This window comes from Balaenoptera ricei, chromosome 3 (assembly GCF_028023285.1).
Source record: "Balaenoptera ricei isolate mBalRic1 chromosome 3, mBalRic1.hap2, whole genome shotgun sequence".
Lineage (NCBI taxonomy): Eukaryota > Metazoa > Chordata > Mammalia > Artiodactyla > Balaenopteridae > Balaenoptera > Balaenoptera ricei.
In genome coordinates this window covers 180,915,481-180,938,050 of record NC_082641.1, presented here as the reverse complement: position 1 = coordinate 180,938,050, position 22,570 = coordinate 180,915,481, and the positions used below count along the sequence as shown (strand labels likewise).

The window sequence follows — 22,570 nt, the reverse complement described above, 5'->3', positions numbered from 1 at the left end:
TGTCTCGGATCCAAAACATCCTGCTGCAAAGGAGCCAACGGGAGAATCCAGCTCCTCCTCTCTGAAGCCACAAGTCAGAGATTCGAAAAATGAAAGCAATGTCACTCATCCTTTTATTTTTATTTTTATTTTTGGAAAATGTGGTTTTTAAAAATGTTAAAATGCAGGCATAGAAAACAAACTTATGGTTAGCAAAGGGGGAAGGGGGGGATAAATTAGGAATTTGGGATTAACATATACACACTACAGTATATAAAATAAACAACAAGGACCTACTGTATAGCACAGGGAACTATATTCAATACCTTTTAATAACCTATAATGGAACACACCACTGTAAAGCAATTACACTCCAATAAAGATGTTAAAAAAAAAACAAACCTATAATGGAAAAGAATCTGAAAAAGAATAGATATATATGTATGTATACCTGTATCACTTTGCTATATACCTGAAACTAACATAACATTGTAAATCAACTATACTTTAAAAAAAAAAAGTTCAAATGTAATGAGTTTATTTTTTAAATGACATTAACAAATGTTTCAAAATTTTCTGTCTTCAATCCTAGTATAGTAAATAACAGTACTGAGCTGGGAGAGGCAGGAAGGGTCCCCCCAAAGGTCTCAGAGGGAGCAGGGCCCTGTGATACCTCAGCCTTGCGCTCAGGCCTCCAGAACGTGGGCGTCAATTCCTGCCGTGTTAAGCCACCCAGTCTGTGGTCGTCTGTTACGTGGACCTTGCCACCTGCCCCCTGGCCCCTGGGTCTTTGTTGATGAAGGCACAGCATCTAAACCCAGATTCCCCGCCCCCCAGCTGATGAGCTTTCTTTGAGAGAGTAGGTTCGGAGTAAACTCGACAAATCAAATGTAATCTTGATCAATCATTCATTTTCTCCATAGCAAAGTTAAATCGCTTCCACTTACCTTTTTTTTTTTTTGGCCACACCGTGCAGCATGTGGGATCTAGTTCCCTGACCAGGGGTCAAACCTGGGCCCCCTGTATTGGGAGCGCAGAGTCTCAACCACTAGACGCCCAGGCAAGTCCCCTTCTAAAAACTTTCTGGTGTTTTTTGTTTCATGTTCTTACTCCTGGAAGTGACTTCCATCAGCATCGATGCTTTGGGATGAAACTGAGGGTACCTGATCCCTCAATCACATTAAAAAAAAACCAAAAAACCTTCATCAAGTTTTCTAGTTCAGTTGCTGCTCTTGACTTCCACTGAGAACAGATTTGCCAGGTCAAATCTTGCAGCTAAAGCAGGGATCTCACCCAGGTGGTCCTGCCCCCAGGGGACATGGGGCCACGTTTGGGGACGTCTGTGGCCATCAACGACTGGGGGGCTACTGGCATCAAGGGGGTGGGGCCAGCAAGGCTGCTCCACACCCCGCAGCACCCCGGACAGTCCTCAGAACATGCTCCAGTCCGTGTCCGCAGTGCCCAGGGGACCCCGAGCTAGAGGACGGCTGGCAAGAAGCTGTCAGCTATCAACTACTCACCATTGGCAGGACCCGCCTGGTCCGCCGGCCTCCTGTCACCAGAAGTGACCTGTCCCTGCTCCTGACCAAGGTCAGCCCCTCTCCTCGGATCCCACTAAGGATGCTCTCAGCCCAGCCTCCCCTGCAGGAAGGCTCCCACGGGCGTCTCCAGGTGCCCTGCCCCCACCCTCACCTGCGCCCCTTCCCCCATGAATGATGCTCTCGTCCATCCCAGGGACCCATCCCCAGAGCCAAGCCCCTTGGTGCAGGCTCGGTTCTCTTTCCCTGGACGGGCTGAGCGGTGGCCCGGAACCCGTGAGCTTACTTGGAAACAGGGTCTTTTCAGATGTACTAAAGGTAAGGATCCAGCTGAGATCATGCTGGACGTGGGGTGGGCCCCAAATCCAAAGATTGTTTCCTCGTAAGAGACAGAAGAGAAGGCTGTGAGGACAGAGGCAGAGCCTGGAGCGCCCTGAGGGTGGGAGAGGCAGGAAGGACCCTCCCCTGGAGTCTGGAGGGAGCGCGGTCCGGCCACACCTGGATCCAGAACCGGGAGTGATAAATCCTTCGTTTAGGTCCCAGGTCAGTGGTCCCGTCACGGCCGCCCCAGCAGACGGCCCCCTTCTTGACCTGGCTTTGGTCCCCTCACCTCCACCCTGTCCTGTGTCCCCCACGTCACCTCTGAGCCGAGGACGCAGATGCCCTTCCCCAGACCCGCATCCACCGTCCGGTGTCCGCCTGACCCGTGTCCCCCAAGCCGACAGGCGAGCCCTACAGCGCGGCGCTCACGGCCTCCTTGCCTGCTCACCTCCCTGATATTCGCGGGGCGCCCGCGACCCAGCACCGCAGACTGCGCAGCTCACACACGTGTATCCCCTCAGCTCAGCAGGGCAGAGCCCGAGATCCGGGGTCCCAGGCTGGCTCCTGCCAAGGGACCACCTGCCCACCTCCGCCCTCGCTCTCCCCCGTCTTCCGGGGGTCCCCACAACCCTGGGCTCGGAGCGGCCTCACCCCGTCTCTGCCTCCGCCTTCACACGGCCCCTCCCCGTGTGTGTCCAAACGGCCCCCTCTTAAGGACACCAGTCCTGCTGCGTTAGGACCACCTGTTCCCATGTGACCTCCCCTTAACTAACTACTCCCGCAAAGACCCCGTTCCCACACAGGTCCCACTCTGAGGTGCCGGGTCAGGACTTCACGTGAACTTGGGGGGATGCGAGGAAACCCACGCCACTTGCTCTGGGATCCGTCTGCCTCCCTCTCTGCGGACTTCGTTTCCTTCCCCTGGTGTCCGTGGGGTAACAGACCCACCGCCGCTCTCCCGCGTCCACGCAGGGTGTCCACTCCACCACCAGGGCCCCCCGTGAGCCGGGCTGGGGCCCCTGCAGACCCGCACCGCTCCTATCCCAGCCACTTCAGCCCTCGTGTCTCCTTCACAGCAAGTGGCGCTGGTGTCTCACTTTCTGCAAATTTTTTCAGATGAAAGCTGTTGAGCATGAAGAAAATATGACTGAAAGCAAGAACACGAAGGGACATGGCTTGCGGGCGAGGCTGCCGGCTCCTCCGCGGTGGGTGGGGCAGGGTCCCAGGCAGGGGCGGCCGGCAGCGTGGACGGGACTCGGCCCAGCGCACAGCCTGGTCCTGGTTTATCCCGCCGGAGGCCGTGGGCGCTGGGATCCAGGGGAGGAAGGCCCCGGAGGTGATACCACGTGGCGCCAGAAACAGCCCCTGCGGAGGCTCCTCTGATGCAGAAAGGATGTCTTTATTTCCTGGATATTCTCACGTAACAAAAACCACAACGCACAGCGAGGAGCGGGGTGGGGGTGGGTGCTGTGGGCGATCCCGGGCTGGCTGACGCCTGCTCATCGCCCGTCACTGGTGGCGCCCCGCTCACGCAAGACTCGGCCCCACGGGGAGCGCGGCGCACGCCTCCGTCACGGGAGGTGGCCTTGGGGACGCGACGGGACCCAGGTTTCCCATCTCAGGGACCCATCAGGGTCCCAGACCTGGGCGCTTTCTCGCGGCCGCCTTCGGGCACCGCGGGGCGGTCAGCACGAGTAGCCAAGCAAGCAGGCGGGGGCGTCGGGGGCGGCCCAGCTGGTGCAACAGGAAGGGTGTCCTGCCCCGAGGGCCGGGTGGCTAGGAGCTGAGGGGCAGCGTCCGGGGCGCCCGGGAGCCTGGACGGGGGCCCGTCCACTCACACAGGTGCAGGCTGCTTGTCTGGGAAGGAGCTCGAAGGACAGCAGGGCAGAGCGAAGGGGCGGGTTCAGATTCCTAATAAGGCACAGACTTGTCACTCTCCTCTGTCCCCTCGGGGACTCCAACTCCTGTCCCCGCGGCCCGGGGAGGGCTGTGTGGATGGCAGCCCACGAGCCTCGGGCCCAGCGCTCGGCCTGGGGCGCGCGCTCCGCGGAGATGTGCCTGGTTTCCCGTCTGCTTCCATCGGGGCCTGACCGGCGGCTCCCCTCCCCCGCAGAGTGAGTTGGTCCCAGGTTTCAGATCTGACGAGGTCCTGCCTGAGGGTCTCAGCTCTAAGACCCCTCCGGGGGGGATGAGAGCGTCTCGGAATGAGCGTGGCCATGGGCAGGGGGACTGGAGGCAAGCTGCCAATGGACAGATGGACGGCCAGCCAGCCAGCCAGCCAGACGGGGTGAAGCTCAGATCGTGGCACTGAGGCGGCGAGTCCACAAGAGGACAAACATATGGAGGACCCGGCTACCGTCGAGCCCCTCCGTCTCCCACCAGGGACTGGAACCTGGTGCTGGGAAGGCCTCCCTCTTTCCCTCTTACTGGAAGCTGGGTCAAGGGCGACCGCCCGGATGGAGGCCGGGAAGGGTGGACGCAGGCCGGGGCCCTTCTCCGCGTCAGCAGCTCTGGAAAGGGGGCAGCCGGCCCACCTCTGACCTGCAAGGCCCGGGTCAGCCCCCCGAGACCCCGAGGGGAGAGGGTGTGGCTGCAGCACAGTGGACATCGCGGTGACTAAACGCATTCAGGACCACAGTGGGTGTCCTTCTGCTGGACAGCGGCGGCCGGACAGCTTCTGGGCAGAGCTCGCAGGGCGCCCTGCTCTCGGGAGTGAGGTGAATGCGGGGACGGGTCCCCGAGAGCCCCCGGGTCTGCCGTCCCGGCTGGCGGAGGGGCCTCACCAAACCCAGGGCGGCGGGAGTGGATGGCGAGGGGCAGGTGGGCCGGGGGAGGCTGGGCAGCGGGGCCGCCGGGCTGCCCCTAAGGCCACTGGCTGCCGCTGGCCGGGTAGCTGGGCACGGTGGGGTACTCGGGCAGGCTGTTCCCCGAGAAGTTGTTGTACTGGGCCTCCCGGGATGGCGGATTCCGCCAGGCGCCTGTGCTCCACTCCGTCTGCGCCTTCTGGAAGCTCCCGCCAGCCCTGCGGTAGATGCTGTGCACCTGCGGGGGTGGAAGAAAGGACAGTGGAGGGACCCACTTGGGTTCGAGGCGGGGCTTTTCTTAAACGGATGACAAACTGCGGGAACTTTAGAAAACGCGCAGAAGCTGAGACGGGGGCTCTGAAGGCCGTGCCTGCGCTGTGACCACTGCCTGCCCGTCCGAGGGTCTCCGCCGCCCCAGCAAAAAGGGGCTCGTCCAGGACAGGTCTGTGGCCTGGCGACCACCCGGTGACTCACCCCCCGGGGCACATCAGGCCCCAGGCCCCTGTGTTGCCAAGGGCATCTCTGCAATGACTACCTCAGCAGAGACCTCTAGGGACTAACCACTGCCTCCTCCCCACCGTCCAGGAAGGCTGGGCCCCTCGGACACGGGGCTGGGCTATTTCTGGAAGTCCCGGCAAATCCACTAACTGAGAAGATGGCGTTTGTTTTAACTTGAGGCACTTGAGCAGCGAAGCTGACGCTTTTGTCCTTTGTCTTTCTCCTGTGCAATGGCCTCCCGGCGAACCCCCAAACCGGGGCGGTGCTGGGGACCCCGACGGGGCAGCTCTGCTCTGGAGGACTCGCTCAGCTCGGAACCCCTCCCGTCTGCTGCTGAGATGTTCCTGGTGGAACCGCAGCTGTCCCTGCGTGGCCTTCGTCCCAGCATCTCCCCAAGCCTCCCGGGGCCTGCTTTCTGCTGGTTCCTCCTGCCCCCTTCAGGTCATCCATAGAGTCAGGGGACTTCAGGGGCAAACACGGAGGAGCAGGCACCCCTCTGTCCTTCCAGATGACCCAGGGCTCCGACGGAACAGTGCAGGCCTCAAAACCTGACAAAACAGCTGAGATCCCACGGCACGGAGGCTGGAAGGGACTCAAAACCCAGCTTTCAGGGACTTCCCCAGCGGTCCAGTGGTCAGGACTCCGCATTTTCACTGCCGAGGGTGAGGGTTCGATCCCCGGTTGGGGAGCTAAGATCCCACAAGCCCCATGGCATGTGGAAAAAAAAAAAAAAGTCGTGGGTAGGGCTGGCTTCCCTGAGCATTGGTACTGGGCACACAGGAGGGGCACGGCCGAGAGGGTCACCTCCGGGAAGGCCAGGCGGACGCACCGTCAGCCTTGTCACCCGTCGGTTTCCACGTGGCCCCAGGACAACCCTCGTGCAGCCGATGCTCCCAGACTATAGGGCTCACGTTCCCGCTGGAAGCCTCCAAACGCCTGGAGTGGGGCTGTCCAGGGAGAGCCCGTACGGTGGAGCTGGTCGGCGCCAGCCCCTCACGGCCTGAGCGCTCAGGAGGAGGTGGGTGCGATGGACACAAGGAATTTTTAGTTTTAGTTAACTTTACTCAATTTGGATTTAACTGTAAACAGTGATTAGTGGCCGGTGGTGGCTTAAGTGGCAGTGTGGACCACCCTCTGGGACACGCGTGCTAGGGGCTCTGGCAGGCAGTGGTCACCATCGGTCGCAGGGCGCTGTCTCCCTGAGTCCCTCCTCCCTGGAAGGCCATGTGGGCGGGAAGGCAGGGCCCTGGCCTGAGCAGTCGAGGGTCCGGACCACGGAGGGTGTGCCCTGCTGACAGCGCTCACTTCACCTCCCGACGCTCGGTCTCTTGCTCCCGAAACAGCGTAAGATGAGCCCCCGGGGCTGGGAGGTCAGGACACAGGATGCGAGAGAGGAAGCGGGATGTCTCGGGACCTAGAGGAGTTACCTTCATGATCGTGATGGCCATCATGGTGGCCGACATGGAGAACATGATGGCCGGAAGCAGCATGACCACGGCGGCCCCGACACTGGTCTGGAAGAACCCGATCGCAGCCAGCCAACCACTGCAAGGGGCGAGAGGGCGTGTGGGAGCCAGCATGACCGCCAGACAAGGGCCCACCATCCCTCATATGTAAAGAGCTCCAATAAATCAACAAGAAAAAGGTAAATGACCGACAGAGAAAATGGGCAATTCGCAAGGAGCAACGAACTTAGGAAGCGATGCTCGAACCCACCAACAACGATGTGCAAGTTAGAAAAAGTCTTGTTCTCACACCATTGTCCCGGCAAACATCGTGAGGGAATGAAGAAACAAACACTACCTTGTCAGTGTGGGGTGCACCCTCCCTGGAGGGCAATGGGGTGTGACCTAGAACAAGACTTAAGCGCTCATTCTTTTTCCCCCAACTATTTCACTTGTAAAAATTTATGCCACGGCCATTGTTTGTAAGAAGAAAAAGCTGAGGGTAACCTGTAAACGCCCACTGGCTGGGAACGACTGGAACATCAGTTTACTAAGGAGACAGCAAAACAAGAGAAAGCTGGTGGTCCCTGGGTGCGTCCCGAGTCCACACGCGGAAGAACACCCATCTGGTCTCTGGGAGGGAGAGGCAGGAAATAGGGTGTTTTTGAGAATGTTTCTTCTTAGCAAGTAATGACACCGCATAGTTCAAGATTCAGGAAATTTTTAAAAATACACAATAGACAGTCTCTCTCCTGCCGACCCCCTCCCCAGCCCAGAGGGAACCGGTGTAGCTCATCTACTACGTATCCTTCCTGAGAGAGTTTATAAGATGTAGGCAACCCGCTGCAGGCACACATGAACAGGCCTCGCCCCTCTGTGAAACCAGGAGGGACGTCCTTGTGTACAAACAAGGACAGCAGAACACGCTGCTTTGCACTTTGAGGGGTATGAGCACAGCCGGGCGGCTGGGGGGCTCAGGTGGGTAGACAGGCAGCTAGGGCTGGGCCAGTGGGGCGCTGGATGCTGTCTGTGGGCTCCTGGGAGGGGAGGAGGGGCTGGCTCTGCTGAGGGAGGGGCCACTTTGGGGACCAATGATCTCACATCGGATCTGGGGCCATGAATCCTGGCCACTGGGGAGGGTGGGGCTGTAGGATGGGGACCTGCTCCACGGCCCAGCCTCCCAGAGGAACCGGCAGCCGGAGCTTCCACAGAACAATCTCACCAACAGCCCAGGGTGACCCACTCAGGACAGTGGGTGATAAACCGGCCTCGACCAGCTACGCACAGACGTGCAGAGCCTGCGGCACCCACCAGGCGGGGCAGCCAAGGCAAGCGGCAGTGGGGGGAGGGCAGGGAGGATGACAGGCCTGGAGACAAGGCGGCGGGGACACGAGGGTGCCAGGTGCTCCCCCAAGGCCACTCGGCCAGGAGCTCGAGGGGACAGAGCCAGGGAGATGGGGACAGAAGGTGCAAAAGGACAGCACAGGGAGGCAGCCTGCAAAAGCTATGGGAGGGCCTGGCAGCTCCTCCGACGGCTAAATAGTTACTGCGTTGCCCAGCAATTCCACAACCAGGTGGAAGAGAGACAAGGACACACATTCACACAGATACCTGTAGAAACTGCACAGCAGAACGACTAGCAATAACAGACAGGCACAGACAACCCAAGCGTCCACCCATGTGTCCGTGAACGGACACACGTACCGTGTCCCTCCACACACGGGAGCATCACGCAGCCACGAAAAGGGGTGAAGCCCCGACACTCGCTACCACGTGGACGGACCCTGAGAACATGATGCTCAGTGAGAGAAGCCAGACACAGAAGGACACACAGTGTGTGATTCCATTGATGGGAAATGTTCAGAACAGGCAGGTCCACAGACACAGAGAGTGGATGCGTGGTTGTCAGGGGCTGGGGAGGGGGTGGGGGTGACTGCTGATGGGGACGGGCTTCTTTTTGGGGTGATGGAATGTTCTGGAATTGGATAGAGGTGATGAACCTCTATCTTTGTAAATACACTGAAAACCACTGAATCGTGCGCTTAAAAGGCTGCCTTTCTGGCTGTGAAGGCACCTGGATAAAGCCCCTACCGTGGAGACTACAGACGGTCGAGCTCCCGGATCAGAGAGGCGTGCACACCTCACCTGGAGTCTGATGTGAACCAACCGCAAAGGCCAAACGTTAACAACCCACAGGGATTCCCGAGGGGAAAGACCTGTCACGGAAACGCTGTGGAAACCCGTGACACCTGCAGGTGGGTAAGAGCACTGCACCCGCCACGTCTGGTCGTCTGGTCGAGGAGAGGCCGTCAGATGTGGGCGGGGAGTTGGCTGAGTGGTGGGCGGCGTGCTCTGCCCCGGGTCGGTGAACCTCTAAGGAGCCCCAGGTGAGAAGGTCACGAGAGGGCAAGAAAGACACGTCTGAGCATCTGAGGTGCTGGGGTCACTGTTGGTTTCTTGGTGCAAAGCAGCATTGCGGCCTTTTATGTATAAGATGTCTCAGAGGTTTTAAAAGTCCACCTCCTGCACGGACTCACAGGGAAGCGTCTGGGGTGGGCAGGAAGGGACAGACCTGCGGGCCTGGGACTGGCTGGGAGCCGGTGCCCCCCGAAGGCATCCCCAAGGCTCCACACGCTGACCCCAGGGTGGTCCACTCGCTCCCTGGAGGTGACCTGCGGGACTGCGGCCACCTGGGCAGGAGGGTGAGACCCCAGGAACAGGGAGACCCCAGCCAGCCAGGAGGAGACCCCCGGAGTGGGCAGACCCCGGGCGGGGAGGCTCAGCAGCGGGGCAGACCCCAGGCTGGCCCGTCAGGGTGAACGCAGACCGGCAGAGCTGCAGCTCCTCGGCCCCAGCCCCAGCACTGAGCCCCGAGGAGGCCCCCGGGCCAGGCGCCATCTACTCCACCACATCTGCGGAGCCCGGGGGTACCCGTACGGGACCAGAGCCAGGACAGCTGCCCACACTGGCAGGAAGGGGAGGGCCTTGGGTACCAGGTACCGAGCCTAACCCTGACCCTAACCCCTGCCCCCATCCACGCCCGTCCCCCTGTCTGCAGACTAGGAAGTCAGGAGACTCCTTCAAGGGGAGCAAATGAGCCAGCCCTTGGGAGGTGCCCAGGCCAGCCTGCACAACCAGGAGCACCGTCACCGTCACTGTCACCGTTGTTATTACTACCCCCCTCCCCCTCCCCACGACTTCCCAGACAAGGGCAACATCTCGGGGCAGCCCCTGCGCGAGGTGAGGTCACCAGCTGGGGAGGCCCCCATGGGAGGTGGGAAGGTCGGCTCCGATGTTCCCTTTCTGCAGACTGGGCCCCAAGGAAGGTGTGCGCCCTGCCCGTCCGCGCAGAAACCACGGCGATGGGGGGCCAGGCAGAAGGCGGCTGGGTGCCGGCGTGAGGCTGAGTCTGGAACCGGACCTCGGGGGCTCCCTGTCCCAACACCGCCTGTGCAAACGTGGGATCCACCCGGGCACCTACTCTCCCGCTGCATCTGGGGTCTCAGCCATGCCTGGGGGTCGCCCAGTGAATCCCTGCACCTGGGGTGGTCCTGGGGACCCCAGACCCGCATCTGGGAAGGCATCGGCCAAGAGGAGGCCCAGCACTCAGGGTCTGCTCACCACGCGGGGAGGGAGCGATGTCAGGAACCCGGAGAGACACACCCTGGAAATGACGCTGGGTGACAGGCTCCATGCTGCGGAGGGGTGAAGGCCCGGCAGCAAATGGACACCGAGAGGCCGTGCAACCTCAGCGGGGCCTCAAGAACAAAAGGAGCGCGCACAGCTCACCACTGCCAAGGGCACGTGGCGGCCGTCCCCGCGGACACGGCAGAGTGACGGGGACAGACACCTTGAAGGCAATGGCGACAGGCACCCCCCACCCAGGAGCCAGAAGATCCACCAGAGGGCGTGACCCAGAGGACTCCCCGCCGCTCACACGGGCAAGGTCCCGACATGCCGAGAAATTGTACCAAGAGATGTGGGGACACGCCCGGCGGCACATGAGGCAGGAAGAGCAACTGCCCAGTGCCACCTCTGGGCACTGCCTGCCGCAGACGGACCCGCTGCCCCGACAGTGCCACGTCCTGCTCCAGGGCCCCGAAGATGTGGCACCTTAGGTGGCAAAAGGGACTTTCCAGGTGGGATTAAGTTAAAGCCCCTGAGACAGGGATGACCCTGGATTCCCCGGGGGGTCTAGCGTCATCCCAGGGTCCCTATAAGAGGAAAGCAGGAGGGTCAGAGGCAGAGAGAGACGGGAGATGAGGCACTGCTGGATACGATAGAGATACGAGGATAGAGGACGGGGCCGCGAGCCAGGGAGGCGGTGCCTCTAGAAGCTGGAAAAGGCGGGAACCGCTGCTCCCCTGGAGCCTCCAGAAGGACCAGCCCTGCCCACTCACAGGTTAAGTGAGTTCTGACCTCCAGAACGTGACATAAGTTTCTTTCATTTCAAGTCACTAAATCTGGAGTAATTTGTTACAGTAGCCACAGAAACCTCATATGATACCCCAAAAGCAAACAAATGGAAAATGGCTCACCCCCTAGATGGTAGGCCTAGGCACAGGTGGCCGCTCAGGGCAGGCCCTCGAGCTGCTCTCCCAACCCCCAGACACACCATGGACCACGCCTCCCAGGTCCTCCTGGGGCCGGGTGACCACGCACAACGCGGCAGAAGGCGGGCGGATCCGCCGCACCCAGCCCCCTGAGCCGGCACCTCCCTGGAGGGTTGACAAGAGCAAGGAGCAAACGTCAGGCCTCTCCCAGCTGTCGGAGTTTTGGGGTCCTCGTCACAGAGCTCGGCCTGCACTAACGGTATGAGCAAGTGACTCGTGGCCCCAGAGCTGATCCCACTTGTCGCGGGCTCTCGGGGGCCCTGCTTACCACGCGCCCCATCCCGAGAGGCCGACAGCCTGGATGATGGTCAGGACAAACTGGGCTCCGAAGATGAAGAAAAACGCCATGAAATTGAAGGAGCTGTCAGATCTGGAGAGAAGAAAAACAGCCATTACTGAGGCCAGAGAGGAAGAGGCAGAGGCTGCGGGAGTGGGACGGCCCCTCCCCTGCAGTTCCCATCAGGAGGGGCCCAGCGCTGCCCTTCCCAGAGGACATCACCCAGACACACTCCTCCTGGGAAGGGAATTTAAGAGCCTCCTGCGTCCTAAGCACATGCCCGCACCCGCGTGGCCCGAGGGAGGTTCATCGCGGATTTGAGGTGCTCTGCATGCTGGACCCATGCCTGCCGCCCCGGACAAGGGAGGCTGCACGGGGCTCACCCAGGCCACTTCCGGCTAATGAAAGGAGGGCAGGCGCCGGGGAACCCCCAGCAGAGGAAGGGCGGGGGAGGCAGGGATGCTCGCGCAGCTCAGGGCTGCTCCCAGGCAGTCCCCGAAGCCCTCGGGGGTCCCCATTCCTGGGCACAGTCGCACCAGCCAGCCTGGGGCCTCAAGCAACGGGCCCCTTTCGCTTCAGCACATGTGAGCGGGTTTCTGGTTCTTGCCTCCAAGAGGGCACCAGGGGCCCTGTATGACTCCCACTGAGTCTTGGATTCAGGGACCTTCCAGGGGCAAACATGGCACACACCTGAGTAGCAGGGGGCTGGCTGGGGGCAAACATTCACAGAGCAAGATTCACAGCACCCAAAAGGTGGCAATAACTCAAACGCCCATCAACGGATGATGGATAAACGACTGTGGGGGGACTTCCCTGGTGGCGCAGTGGTTAAGAATCCGCCTGCCGGGCTTCCCTGGTGGCGCAGTGGTTGGGGGTCTGCCTGCCAGTGCAGGGGACGCGGGTTCGAGCCCTGGTCTGGGAGGATCCCACATGCCGCGGAGCAGCTGAGCCCGTGAGCCACAACTGCTGAGCTTGCGCGTCTGGAGTCTGTGCTCCGCAACAAGAGAGGCCGCGATAGTGAGAGGCCCGCGCACCGCGATGAAGAGTGGCCCTGGCTTGCCGCAACTGGAGAGGGTCCTCGCACAGAAACGAAGACCCAACACAGCCAAGAAATAAATAAATAAATAAATAAAGTGAAATTCCTTTAAAAAAAAAAAAAAGAATCCGCCTGCCAATGCAGGGGACGCGGGTTTGAGCCCTGGTCCAGGAAGATCCCACATGCCGCAGAGCAACAAAGCCCACGCGCCCCAGCTACTGAGCCTGCACTCTAGAGCCCGTGAGCCACAACTACTGAGCCCTTGTGCCACAACTACTGAAGCCCGTGCCCCTAGAGCCCGTGCTCAGCAACAGAAGCCACCGCGATGAGAAGCCTGCACACTGCAACAAAGAGTAGCCCCTGCTCTCTGCAACTAAGGAAAGCCTGCACACAGCAACGAAGACCCAACACAGCCCAAAAAATACCCACGATATTATTTTTTAAAAAAAACAAAAAAAACCTGTTGTTCCTCCACACATGGGAGCACCACTCAGCCACGAAAAGGGGTGAAGCCCTGACACTTGCTACAACGTGGATGGACCATGAGAACACGATGCTCAGTGAGAGAAGCCAGACACAGGACACACAGTGTGTGATTCCACTGACAGGAAACGTCCAGAACAGGCAGATCCACAGACACAGAGAGCAGGTTCATGGTTGTCAGGGGCTGGGGAGGGGGATGGGGGGATGCTAATGGGCACGAGGTTTCTCTTTGGGGTGACGGAATGTTCTGGAATTAGACAGTGGTGATGGTTGTACAACCTTGTGAAGATACTAGAAACACTGAACTGTTAAGCAGGTAAGCTGGATACTATGTAAAATGTTATCTCAATAAAATTAAGAAAAATGAACAAAACAGGCAACAGCTGGTTTTGGCCCATGGGCCACTGTCTGCAGAGCCGATATAAAGTGCCATCCCAACTGGACAAGAGGAAGGGGTGGCGCTCACGCCTGGGCCTGGCGGCAGATGCAGACCAGGATGCAGCCCACGCGGGGCTGGGCACGGAGGGGAGCGCACACGGTGAGGTATCCTGTTCCCCTCGGTTTGGGGCTCTCAGCACCAGACACTCCCCGAGGGCCCCTGGAGGGTGCGGGCTGCCCGCCCCACTCACCGGAAGGCCTTGTATGCGGGCCGGAACCAGCACACGTAGCTGCAGGGGGAGAACAGCAGCAGCCAGACCAGGGCCAGGCCGAAGTTGGCTCCCGAGCCACCGGCGATCCACCAGGCCAGGCAGGCGACGAGGTTGACGCCCAGGGTGGTGCAGTAGACTGGGGGGAGGGGGCGAGGGGGGAGAGAGGGGCTGAGCCGGGACACCCCCCACCCTGGACTGAGGCTCCCATGAGTGCAGGGACCGCGAGGCCAGAGAAGGGTCCAGGGGGCCCAGCCCCCCACCTGCTCCATGCACACCGGACAGGAGCTCATCAGAAAGGAGCTTTATTACCAAACCCTCAGGCTCTCACCGCCCGGGCACAGGGTGGCCTCCTAGCCTGTCCCTGTCCTGGGCTTGGGTCTCTGGGTGGTGCAGGTGGCCCTCCCATTCCTGCCCTGTCCACTCACACAGCCACAGGCGGTAGATCCTCTTCACCAGGACCTGGTGCTCGATAGGGATCTCGTCAGAGAAGTTCTGGTAGAAGCAGGGCTTCAGGGGGATGAACTTGGGCAGCGGGGGGAAGTTGTTCTCCTTTCCTGCAGGGACAGAGGGGCCAGAACAAAACCCACACTGCAATCAGCTCGTAGCGGCCCCAAAGATGCGCCCATCTGGTCCCAGGACCTGTGGACATGTCACCCCACGGGGCAGAGGGCACTTTGCAGGTGGGACTAAGTTAAGGCCCCTGAGATGGGGATGACCCTGGATTCCCCGGGGAGCCCAGCATCATCCCAGGGTCCTTATAAGAGGGAGGCGGGAGGGTCAGAGGCAGAGAGAGACGGGAGATGCTGCGCTGCTGGCTGTGAGGATGCAGGAGGGGCCGCGAGCCAGGGATGCGGCGCCTCCAGAAGCTGGAAAACGCAGGAACCGTTGCTCCCCTGGAGCCTCCGGAAGGACCAGCCCTGCCCACGCCTGGATTTAGCCCCGTGAGACCCCAGTCGCACTCCTGACCTCAGGACTGTCAGAGAACAAATTTTATTTAAATCACTGAGTTTGTGGTGATTTCTCAGAAGTCACAGGAACACACACAGACTCGATGGCGGGGCCCACGTGCCATTCACACCTTTGACTCCAGGGAAGGTTCTGGCACTCGGGACATACGAACTTCCCGGGGCGGCTGTAACAAACGACCACAGACTGGGGGGCTTAACACAACAGAGATTTATCCATCTCCATTCTGGACACCAGATGACTGAAATCCAGGTGTGACAGGGCCACGCTCCCTCCACACGCTCCAGGGGAGGGTCCTTCCTGCCCTTTCCAGCTTCTGGGGGTGTCCTGGGCTTGTGGACCCGTCCCTCCAGTGTCCGCCCCCATCTTCCCTGGCTTCTGCGTGTCTGTGCCCACATTTCCTCCTTCTTAGGACATCTGCCATGAGACATCAGGGCCACCCTATGCCACTGGGACCTCAAATTAAGTCACATCTGCAATAGGGTCCTGTTCCAGGGTCCCGGGGTCCGGACTTCATGGTTTTCAACACGAAACTTTTCCGGTCTTGCGTGTCCCCCCGCGCAGGGGCCGTGCTCATCTCTGTATGGCTCCATTTTAGCGCACGTGCTGCCGTGTCAGGCACTGCACGGGCCTCAAGGGGGACGTGATCCTGCCCGCAGCACAGCGTCCAGCACCCGAGCGCTTCCCAGAGGGGTGGAGAAGCCGGAACCCTCGCTGTGCGACGTGGCCAGGACTCACCTGACATTTCCGCTGTGAAGACAGGGCAGGGGTGGAAGCCTGCAGCCACCTGGAGGGGAGACAGTCACAGTCAGGGGGTCCCCATGGCTGCTGGGCGACCCCAACGCCAGCTGCAGACCCAGGGGGCCACCGCGGGCACAGTCCTAACCACCAAACCGTCCACAGGGGTATCTGGGCTCTTGGCCCAAAGGCTGGCCCAGCCCCGAACGTGCGATCCCAGTCACCACCTCACCTCAGAGCCCCCCGGGCAGCCTGGCACTTATGCGAGGGGAGGCATCAGGCCAGAGGATCCCGGCAACCCACCCCCACTGCCCTCCTGCCTCATCCCCCCCACCCCCCAAACTTCCCCTTTATCCACGGATGGCTCTGAGCACCTCCTATGGCCACAAAGAGTCTCTGAATCACCGATAAATGGGTCCATGCTCATTGCTGTGTGACTTCAGGCAAACCACACAACCTCTCTGGTCTGTGGTTTTTGCCCCTGTGAGCCTTCCAAGGCCAAGGACCCCATTGCAATCCAAGTAAAATGCCAGGGGACAGGCCCGGCACCCAGCGGCCCTGCCCAGAAGGAGCCCAGGAGCCAGTGTCACAGAGCAGCCCCTCACAGGAGACACCGTCAAGGCGCGTAACTGAGCTGAATTCACCTGTTCCACGAGGGCCCTGTGGGCAGATGGTGCCATCTTCAGGAAATGGGCCAGGCACTGTGGCCACGCCTGGTGCCCACCTGGCCCTCACGGTACAGCTGGGCCTGCACTGCCCCCTGCGCCTGGCACCAGAGTGAGTGGGGGAGCCCTGCCTGGAGGTGGTCCAGGTGGGAAGGATCCAGTGACCGAGAGTTCCCTGGGTCCACCCCCCGGCCCCCTGCTCAGCGAGGGACCCACCGGGACCCTCAGCCCAGCCCGGCCCTGCCCTCCTGCCTGCAGGCCCCACTGTCTGTCCACTGCTCCGGCTCTGGCCGAGCCCCCCTGCCCTGTCCCCACGGGCTGGGCGCATCCCCGGGCTGGGGGCTGGAGCGGGGGCTCAGAGCAGGGATGTCTCAGGGCCCTGTGGCACCGTGTGGTCAGTCAACGCGTGTCTGCTGGATGGACAAACAGGCTGCTCCGAGCCCCACGCACACGGGTCCTAGTGCTAACCCGCCTTGGAAGAGCCCAACGGCCCCTCTGGGGACCCGGTGGGCACCTGCGAAGGACGGGAAATTGATGTGGTCAGCTGAGTCCAGGCTGGCGGGGCTTCTCCCCAGAGTCCAGCCACAGCCTTCCAGACTCCGGGGGCCCCGCCCTGCCCATGCGTGGCTCAGAAGCTCGCCGCCCACCCCCCCACCCCAGTACAAGCCCAGGTGTCGGCGGAAGCAGCCACCCCGACCGAGGGACCCTCGCTCCTCTGTCAACAGACAACGACCTGGTTTCTTTTTTTCTCTTGGCCGCACCGCGTGATACGTGGGATCTTATCGAACCTGCACCCCCTGCACTGGAAGCGCAGAGCCCTAACTACTGGACCGCCAGGGAAGTCCCAGACACCGACCTGGTTTTCAGTTGTTTATTTTCACACGTCAGGGCTGTTTCCTGACACCTGAGAAGAGGAGACACAATCCCGGTGGCCCCAGAAGCCCAGGTCTGAAGCTGCCTGGCTACTCGGCCCAGCTGGAGCCCCGCTATGCCCAAGCCCGGGGAAGAGCTCACCCAGACAGGCATGCACCCCACGCGCCGGCAGCAACAGCGCGAGTGTCCCCAAGCCGAGACGGGGCGGCAGCCTCGGGCAACATGAGGGAGGCCGAGGAAGGTCCGGGCCAGGCCTATGCGTCGGGGTCCAGCCGGCGGCACTGGGCCTCCAGCAGGCCACAGAAGGCCTGGAAGCGGTGGTTGAGGTCCGGCTGGGCGTGGAGGCGGAAGCGGGTGCCCAGCGCGCCGTCCGGAGAGGGTGCCCCGTAGAAGACGCGCCGCACGCGGGAGTGGACCAGGGCCATGGCGCACATGGCGCAGGGCTCGCGGGTGACGTACAGGTCGTAGCCGGTGCACACGTAGGGCAGGCCATCGGCGTCCTCGTCCAGCTTGCGCACGGAGCCCGCGCGGACGCCCGGGGGGGCGGTGGCTGGGGCGAAGGAGCAGGCGGGGTGGGGTGCGAGGTCATAGGCGCCGCGGCCCTGGCCCCGGGCCACCAGGTCGATGCACACCATGGTGGCGTGCAGCAGGGGGCCGGCAGCGCTGCTGCAGTCGTGGCCCGTGGCCAGCACGCGGCCCGAGGCCGGCTCCACCACCACCGCCCCCACGGCCCGCAGGCCCCGCGAGGCCGCCTGCTGCGCGGCCCACACGGCCCGCTCCATGTGGCTCTGCATCGCCGCCCGCTCCTGCGCCGAGAAGAGCTGCCCGGCCAGGGCTCGGGTCACCTGCCGGTCCTCGTGGAAGGTGGTGGGCCAGTGAGCGCGTGCCTCCTCGAACTGGCCCCTGGTCAGGGGCGGCCGCGCGGGCACGGGCACCAGGAAGGGCTGCCCTAGGCCGCGGGGGTCCACGGCCGGCGGCGGGAGGAGCTCGGCCAGTGATCGCACGCCCGCGGCCGGCTCCGCCAGGCACAGCAGCATCTCCAGCGCGTGTGGGCAGCCGGGGCGGGGGCTGGGTCGCACCCTCTTGAGGTGAGGCTGTGCGGGCAGCGGGTGGACGGCCGACACCTCCTTGAGGAGGCGTGAGGTCTGGCGCTTGTCCAGGACCGGCGCGGCGTAGGCCAGCACCAGCTCCACAGCGCCAGACTGCTGCTCAGACAGGATCGGGAGGGCCTGCCACGCCGGCTCTCGCTCGGGGCTCCCGACCTTTGCGTCTCTGTGTGGCTCCACGGCGCCCGGGGTGGGGTCCATCCTCGGCGGGGCTCCGACTGCGGGGACAGACACCGGAGCAGGGCATCATCCTCAGCTGCGGGAGGCCTGCTGGGCCGGACGAGGGGTCGGTCCCAGGAGCGTGCCGAATCTGGAGGCTCGTCCAACCGAGCAAGACGCATCAGCGGTCGTGCTCTCACTCACGGCCTACTAACGCTTGCTTTGCACAGAGTTTAAACCGCCCTCGTCACGGTGTCTTTTTTCCCCCTTTTGCTCTGAGATGTTTCATGTTGGGAGAATGCACACCGGACCTCAGAGACTTAATACAAAAGAAAGAACGTAAACTGTCTCAGTTTTTTCTGTATTCTACAGATACCGAGGACCGTCTGCACTACACCGTTTTATATAAGGGCCTTGAGCATCCTCGGATTTTGTTATCCTTGGGGGTCCTGGAACCAGTTCCGCATGGATACCGGGGAATGACTGTGTTGCCTACGTGCTGAAGTGGGAATACTCTGCCTGTCTCAGGTTAAAGAAACGTACTACTAACGTTAAGTTCACCTGTTTCTTCATACTTTTCAAAAACATGGCTTCTAAACGCTTCATCTCACATACATGCCCTGCATTACATTCCTACTGGTCAGGGCTGCCTTGGATGACGTTAGAGATGCACTACAGATGACCTTCGCGGGACCCCAGAGGATCTCGGTGCCATGCCCGCAGCGCCCTGCACCCTGGTGGCGTCTCGGAGTGGGCCAGCCCCTTCCGCCTCTCCCCCCGGACGAGGCTTTTGCTCCTGTGATGCGCCCCGGCTCACAGGCCCCCCCAGAGGACACGGTAGGTCCTCGCCCACCACCGCCTGTCCGAAGCTCACGATACGAGCTCGGCAAACGCACAGGACCAGGGGTGCAGGTGGCAGCTCTGAGAAGCGGCCAGCGTGGACGGCCCCTCGGGTGCCCATGACGCCCGTGCCAGGCGGGGCCCTCAGGAGGGTCTGGAGCACTGGTTCTGAATCCGCTCCCGGCACACACCGTGCCCAGGATGCCAGGGCCCGCACAGCCTGCCCCAGGGCACAAAAGCTCCCATTGTCTCCTGGGCAAGACAGACACAGTCCCGTTTGTGTCTCCAAGAATGCAAGCTCTGTCTGATCAAAATAAAACAAGCGACAAATACAGGGGGCTGCCATTGGGACACTGCTGGCCGGGCTGCTGGCTCCCAGGGAGGATGCCTAAGAACCACAGCAGGCCACCGTCCGCTCCTAGGTGTGTGTCCAGGAGAACTGAGACCCACATCCACACAGGCACCTGCACATGCGTGTTTGCAGCAGCGGGATTCACAGCAGCAAAAGGTGGACACAACCCAAATGTCCACAGAAAGATGGACAGATAAACACAACGTGGTCCCTCCACACACGGGAGCATCACTCAGCCATGAAAAGGGGTGAAGCCCTGACACTCGCTACAACGTGGATGGACCCTGAGAACACGATGCTCAGTGAGAGAAGCCAGACACAGAAGGACACACAGTGTGTGATTCCATTGATGGGAAACGTCCAGGACAGGCAAATCCACAGACACAGAGAGTGGCTTCGTGGTTGTCAGGGGCTGGTGGAGGGGATGGGGAATGACTGCTGATGGGGACAGAGTTCCTGTTGGGGGGATGGAATGTTCTGGAATTAGACAGACGTGATGATCACACAACATAGTAAATACACTAAAAAACACTCAAACATACACTTTAAGTGGGTGAACCACACAGTGTGTGAATCGTATCTCAGTAAAGCTGCTGCTCCTTGGGGGTGGTGGGGGACATCTGGTGGTCGCCAGGGCAGCCGGCCCCAAACGAGGCCCAGCACCTCATGACCGCTGCTGGTGCTGGAACCACTGCACGTTCTCACACTGCCGTGAACAGGCTCCCCGACTCCTTCCCATGACCCGGGACAGAGACTATGGGGCTGTTCCCTTTCTAGAGGACAAGGAACTTGCCTGGGGCCACGTGGCTGGGAGGACAGAGCCAGGACCTGATGCTGAGGCCAGGTGGCCAGGAGCTCCCCGACTCTGCCTTCTGAGCCCCAGACGATGGGGGTCCTGAGCCCCTTCTACAGATGAGAAACAGGGTCCGCAGAGGGTGACCCGCCCAGCGACTTGCTTCATCGTCCCCGGGGACCTAAGCACGCGCGCTAGGAGGCTGACCTGTTCCTCTTTTCGTCCTCGAAGCCCCGCATCCACCCCCAGCTCTGGGCGCCCCACTGCGCCCCACCCTCCCCGCTGTGCTCTTTGCTGCTCCCGCCAAGCTCAGGCCCTTCCCTGGGTGCGTCCACCTCCCTCTGCCTACAGCGAGGGCACCTCCTAAAGGTGCCTGTGCTCCAATGGGGCGGGCAGCCCCGGTCACAACTGTTTACATTTACGGTTGTAGCCTCTGAGGCGGGCACCGGCTGCCAAGCTCAGGGAGGGCTCAACTGCGTGGGGCAGGCCCTGGAGGGTCTGCGGAACCAGGGAGCCAGGACACCTAACAGCCAGTCCCCTCACTGGGTGCCCTGGAACTCCTGTGGTGCCCGCGGGCTGTGGGTCTGGGGTCCCAGGAGGCAACGGGGCTTATTCAGCAAGCTGAGTCAGGCTCTGAAGGTGACACCCAACCAGAGGAAGGGGCCTTATCTCACCCCTGGGTGTGTCCCGGCCCTGCCCGAAGCCCTCACCCAGCCCACATTTTCCTGGCTGAGACCTGATGTTACCTGTCCTAACGCCACCCCCAGCTTCCCCCTCTGTGAAATGGGATCCACTGCCGCCATGCACGGCTGCCTGGGGCAGAAAGTGAGAAAATCCACAGGAGGCTCAGCGGCCCAGTGCCCTGTGACGAGCAGACTCCAGGAGGGCTCTTCAGAGGCGGTGACCCAGAGGTGGGCCTAGAAGGAGGGTGGGGAGCCCTGAACAGAAGGAACAGCCAGGGCTGGAGTCTCCGACGCTCACACCGCTCACACATTCTGGGTGGGCGCTGGTTTGAAATACGGTTTCCAGGACTCCGCCCCACAGAAGGGAGAGGGCCCCGAAATCTGCATTTCTGACAAGCTCCCCAACAGAGTGAGGTCTGCAGATAACATGCAGAACGCCTCGCTAAATTCGAATTCCAGATGAGCAGATAAATTTTTAGCATAAGTGTTGTGTCCCATGCAATCACTGGGATATACGTATTCTAAAATATATATGTATGTGTTGTTTACACAAAATTCCAATTTAAGGTGGCAACCTGCGTGTTTACTTGCAGAACCTGGCCACCCTGTAAGGGGCCTTCGTGCATGAAAATTCGAGAACCTCGTGCATGCGGGGTGTGTGAGAGACCCGAGGTCACAATTTTAAAAGGTCTTGAAAACTCACACTTTCGTTAAGTATCAGAAAGGATTATCAATGTTTAGGACGTACAGAAAGATTGGGGTCTTTCCCCCAAAGCGGGCGGGAAGCCGGTAAGTGGACAGTCCAGTGGACAGCCGGGAGGCAGAGGGCTGGCCGCGATGACCCCAGGGCAAGGCACGCCAGAAACAGCTGGGGCACGGGGTCTCCACCACGGACGGCAGGGGCGCACGCACGCGCAGAAAGGCGATGGCACGGAGAGCTGGGTCCCGCGGCCCGGCAGCCCCGCGCGCACGCGCACGCGCACACGCGCCGCTCCCCGCCCCCGCCCGAGGCGCGCACGAGCCCGGCCCAGTTTGCTTCTTAGCTCCCCGCACGGCCGGCCTCCGCCGCAGCCGCGACCCACGCCCCAGCTCCCGCTCGCCCTCCGCGGGAGCCTGGGACGCAAGAGCCCGAGACCCCGGGGCCGTGCGCTTACCTGAGGAGACGGGCGGAAGCGCTGCGCTTCACCAAGTCTTAGCAACCGGCCCGCCTGCCCCGCCTCCGCCACCGCCTGGCGCCGCGGGGCACGACGGGAGCGTAGTTCCAGGGGCGGAGTCAGCGCGAGGCGGAGGCGGAGCCGGGACTACAATCCCCACAAGGCCGCGCGCGCGCGTGCCGCCTCACTCCGCCCCTTTCTTGAGCGCTGGTCCCGTGACCCGCAGGAGAGAGGGGCGAGCTCTGAGTCGAGGGTTCGAGACCCATCAGGGCGGCGGGAAAAGTCCGATACTGGGGGCCCTTTGGGAAATCAGCAGAGTGAAGAGACTGAGGCAGAGGGGTACACGCCACCCGCTGCAGTCACTCCCCGAGTCCAGTTTGCTGCTGCCACGTGGCACCGGAGAGCCTGTTCCCAGAGACCAGGATGCGGTCTGGTTCCAGTTCTGCTCTGGGGCCCCAGCCGACTCCGGCCTCACTTTCCCGTCTCTACAGTAGGCGAAAGGGACCTCTTGACTCTCCCAGGCAAAACATGCTAATTTTTTAAACATGCTAATGAGCAAATCCGGTTATTCATTCTGGTTAAAGAGGATAAACCCAG

The 22,570-nt window shown here is 61.2% G+C and overlaps 1 protein-coding gene across 3 annotated transcripts; it reads right to left on the bottom strand.

Moving 5' to 3' along the window:
- Nucleotides 1-3,218: 3,218 nt before the first annotated feature.
- On the bottom strand, nt 3,219-22,054 carry LOC132363237 (secretory carrier-associated membrane protein 4). Of its 3 annotated transcripts, XM_059918878.1 has the most exons (8): nt 21,974-22,054; nt 15,349-15,397; nt 14,070-14,198; nt 13,624-13,780; nt 11,467-11,568; nt 11,124-11,303; nt 6,568-6,685; nt 3,219-4,880 (listed from the first exon to the last, which is right to left on the bottom strand). In XM_059918878.1, exons 2-8 carry the CDS (start codon nt 15,353-15,355, stop codon nt 4,701-4,703), a joined length of 873 nt encoding a protein of 290 aa, XP_059774861.1. In that variant the 5' UTR covers nt 15,356-15,397; nt 21,974-22,054; the 3' UTR covers nt 3,219-4,700. The 3 variants fall into 3 exon arrangements, with proteins under 3 accessions (XP_059774861.1, XP_059774858.1, XP_059774860.1); XM_059918875.1 differs by lacking the exons at nt 3,219-4,880; nt 6,568-6,685; nt 11,124-11,303; ... (2 more) ...; nt 14,070-14,198; nt 15,349-15,397 and adding an exon at nt 16,878-18,470 and having other exon boundaries at nt 21,974-22,052; XM_059918877.1 differs by lacking the exons at nt 3,219-4,880; nt 6,568-6,685; nt 11,124-11,303; ... (2 more) ...; nt 14,070-14,198; nt 15,349-15,397 and adding an exon at nt 16,878-18,210 and having other exon boundaries at nt 21,974-22,050.
- Nucleotides 22,055-22,570: the final 516 nt, after the last annotated feature.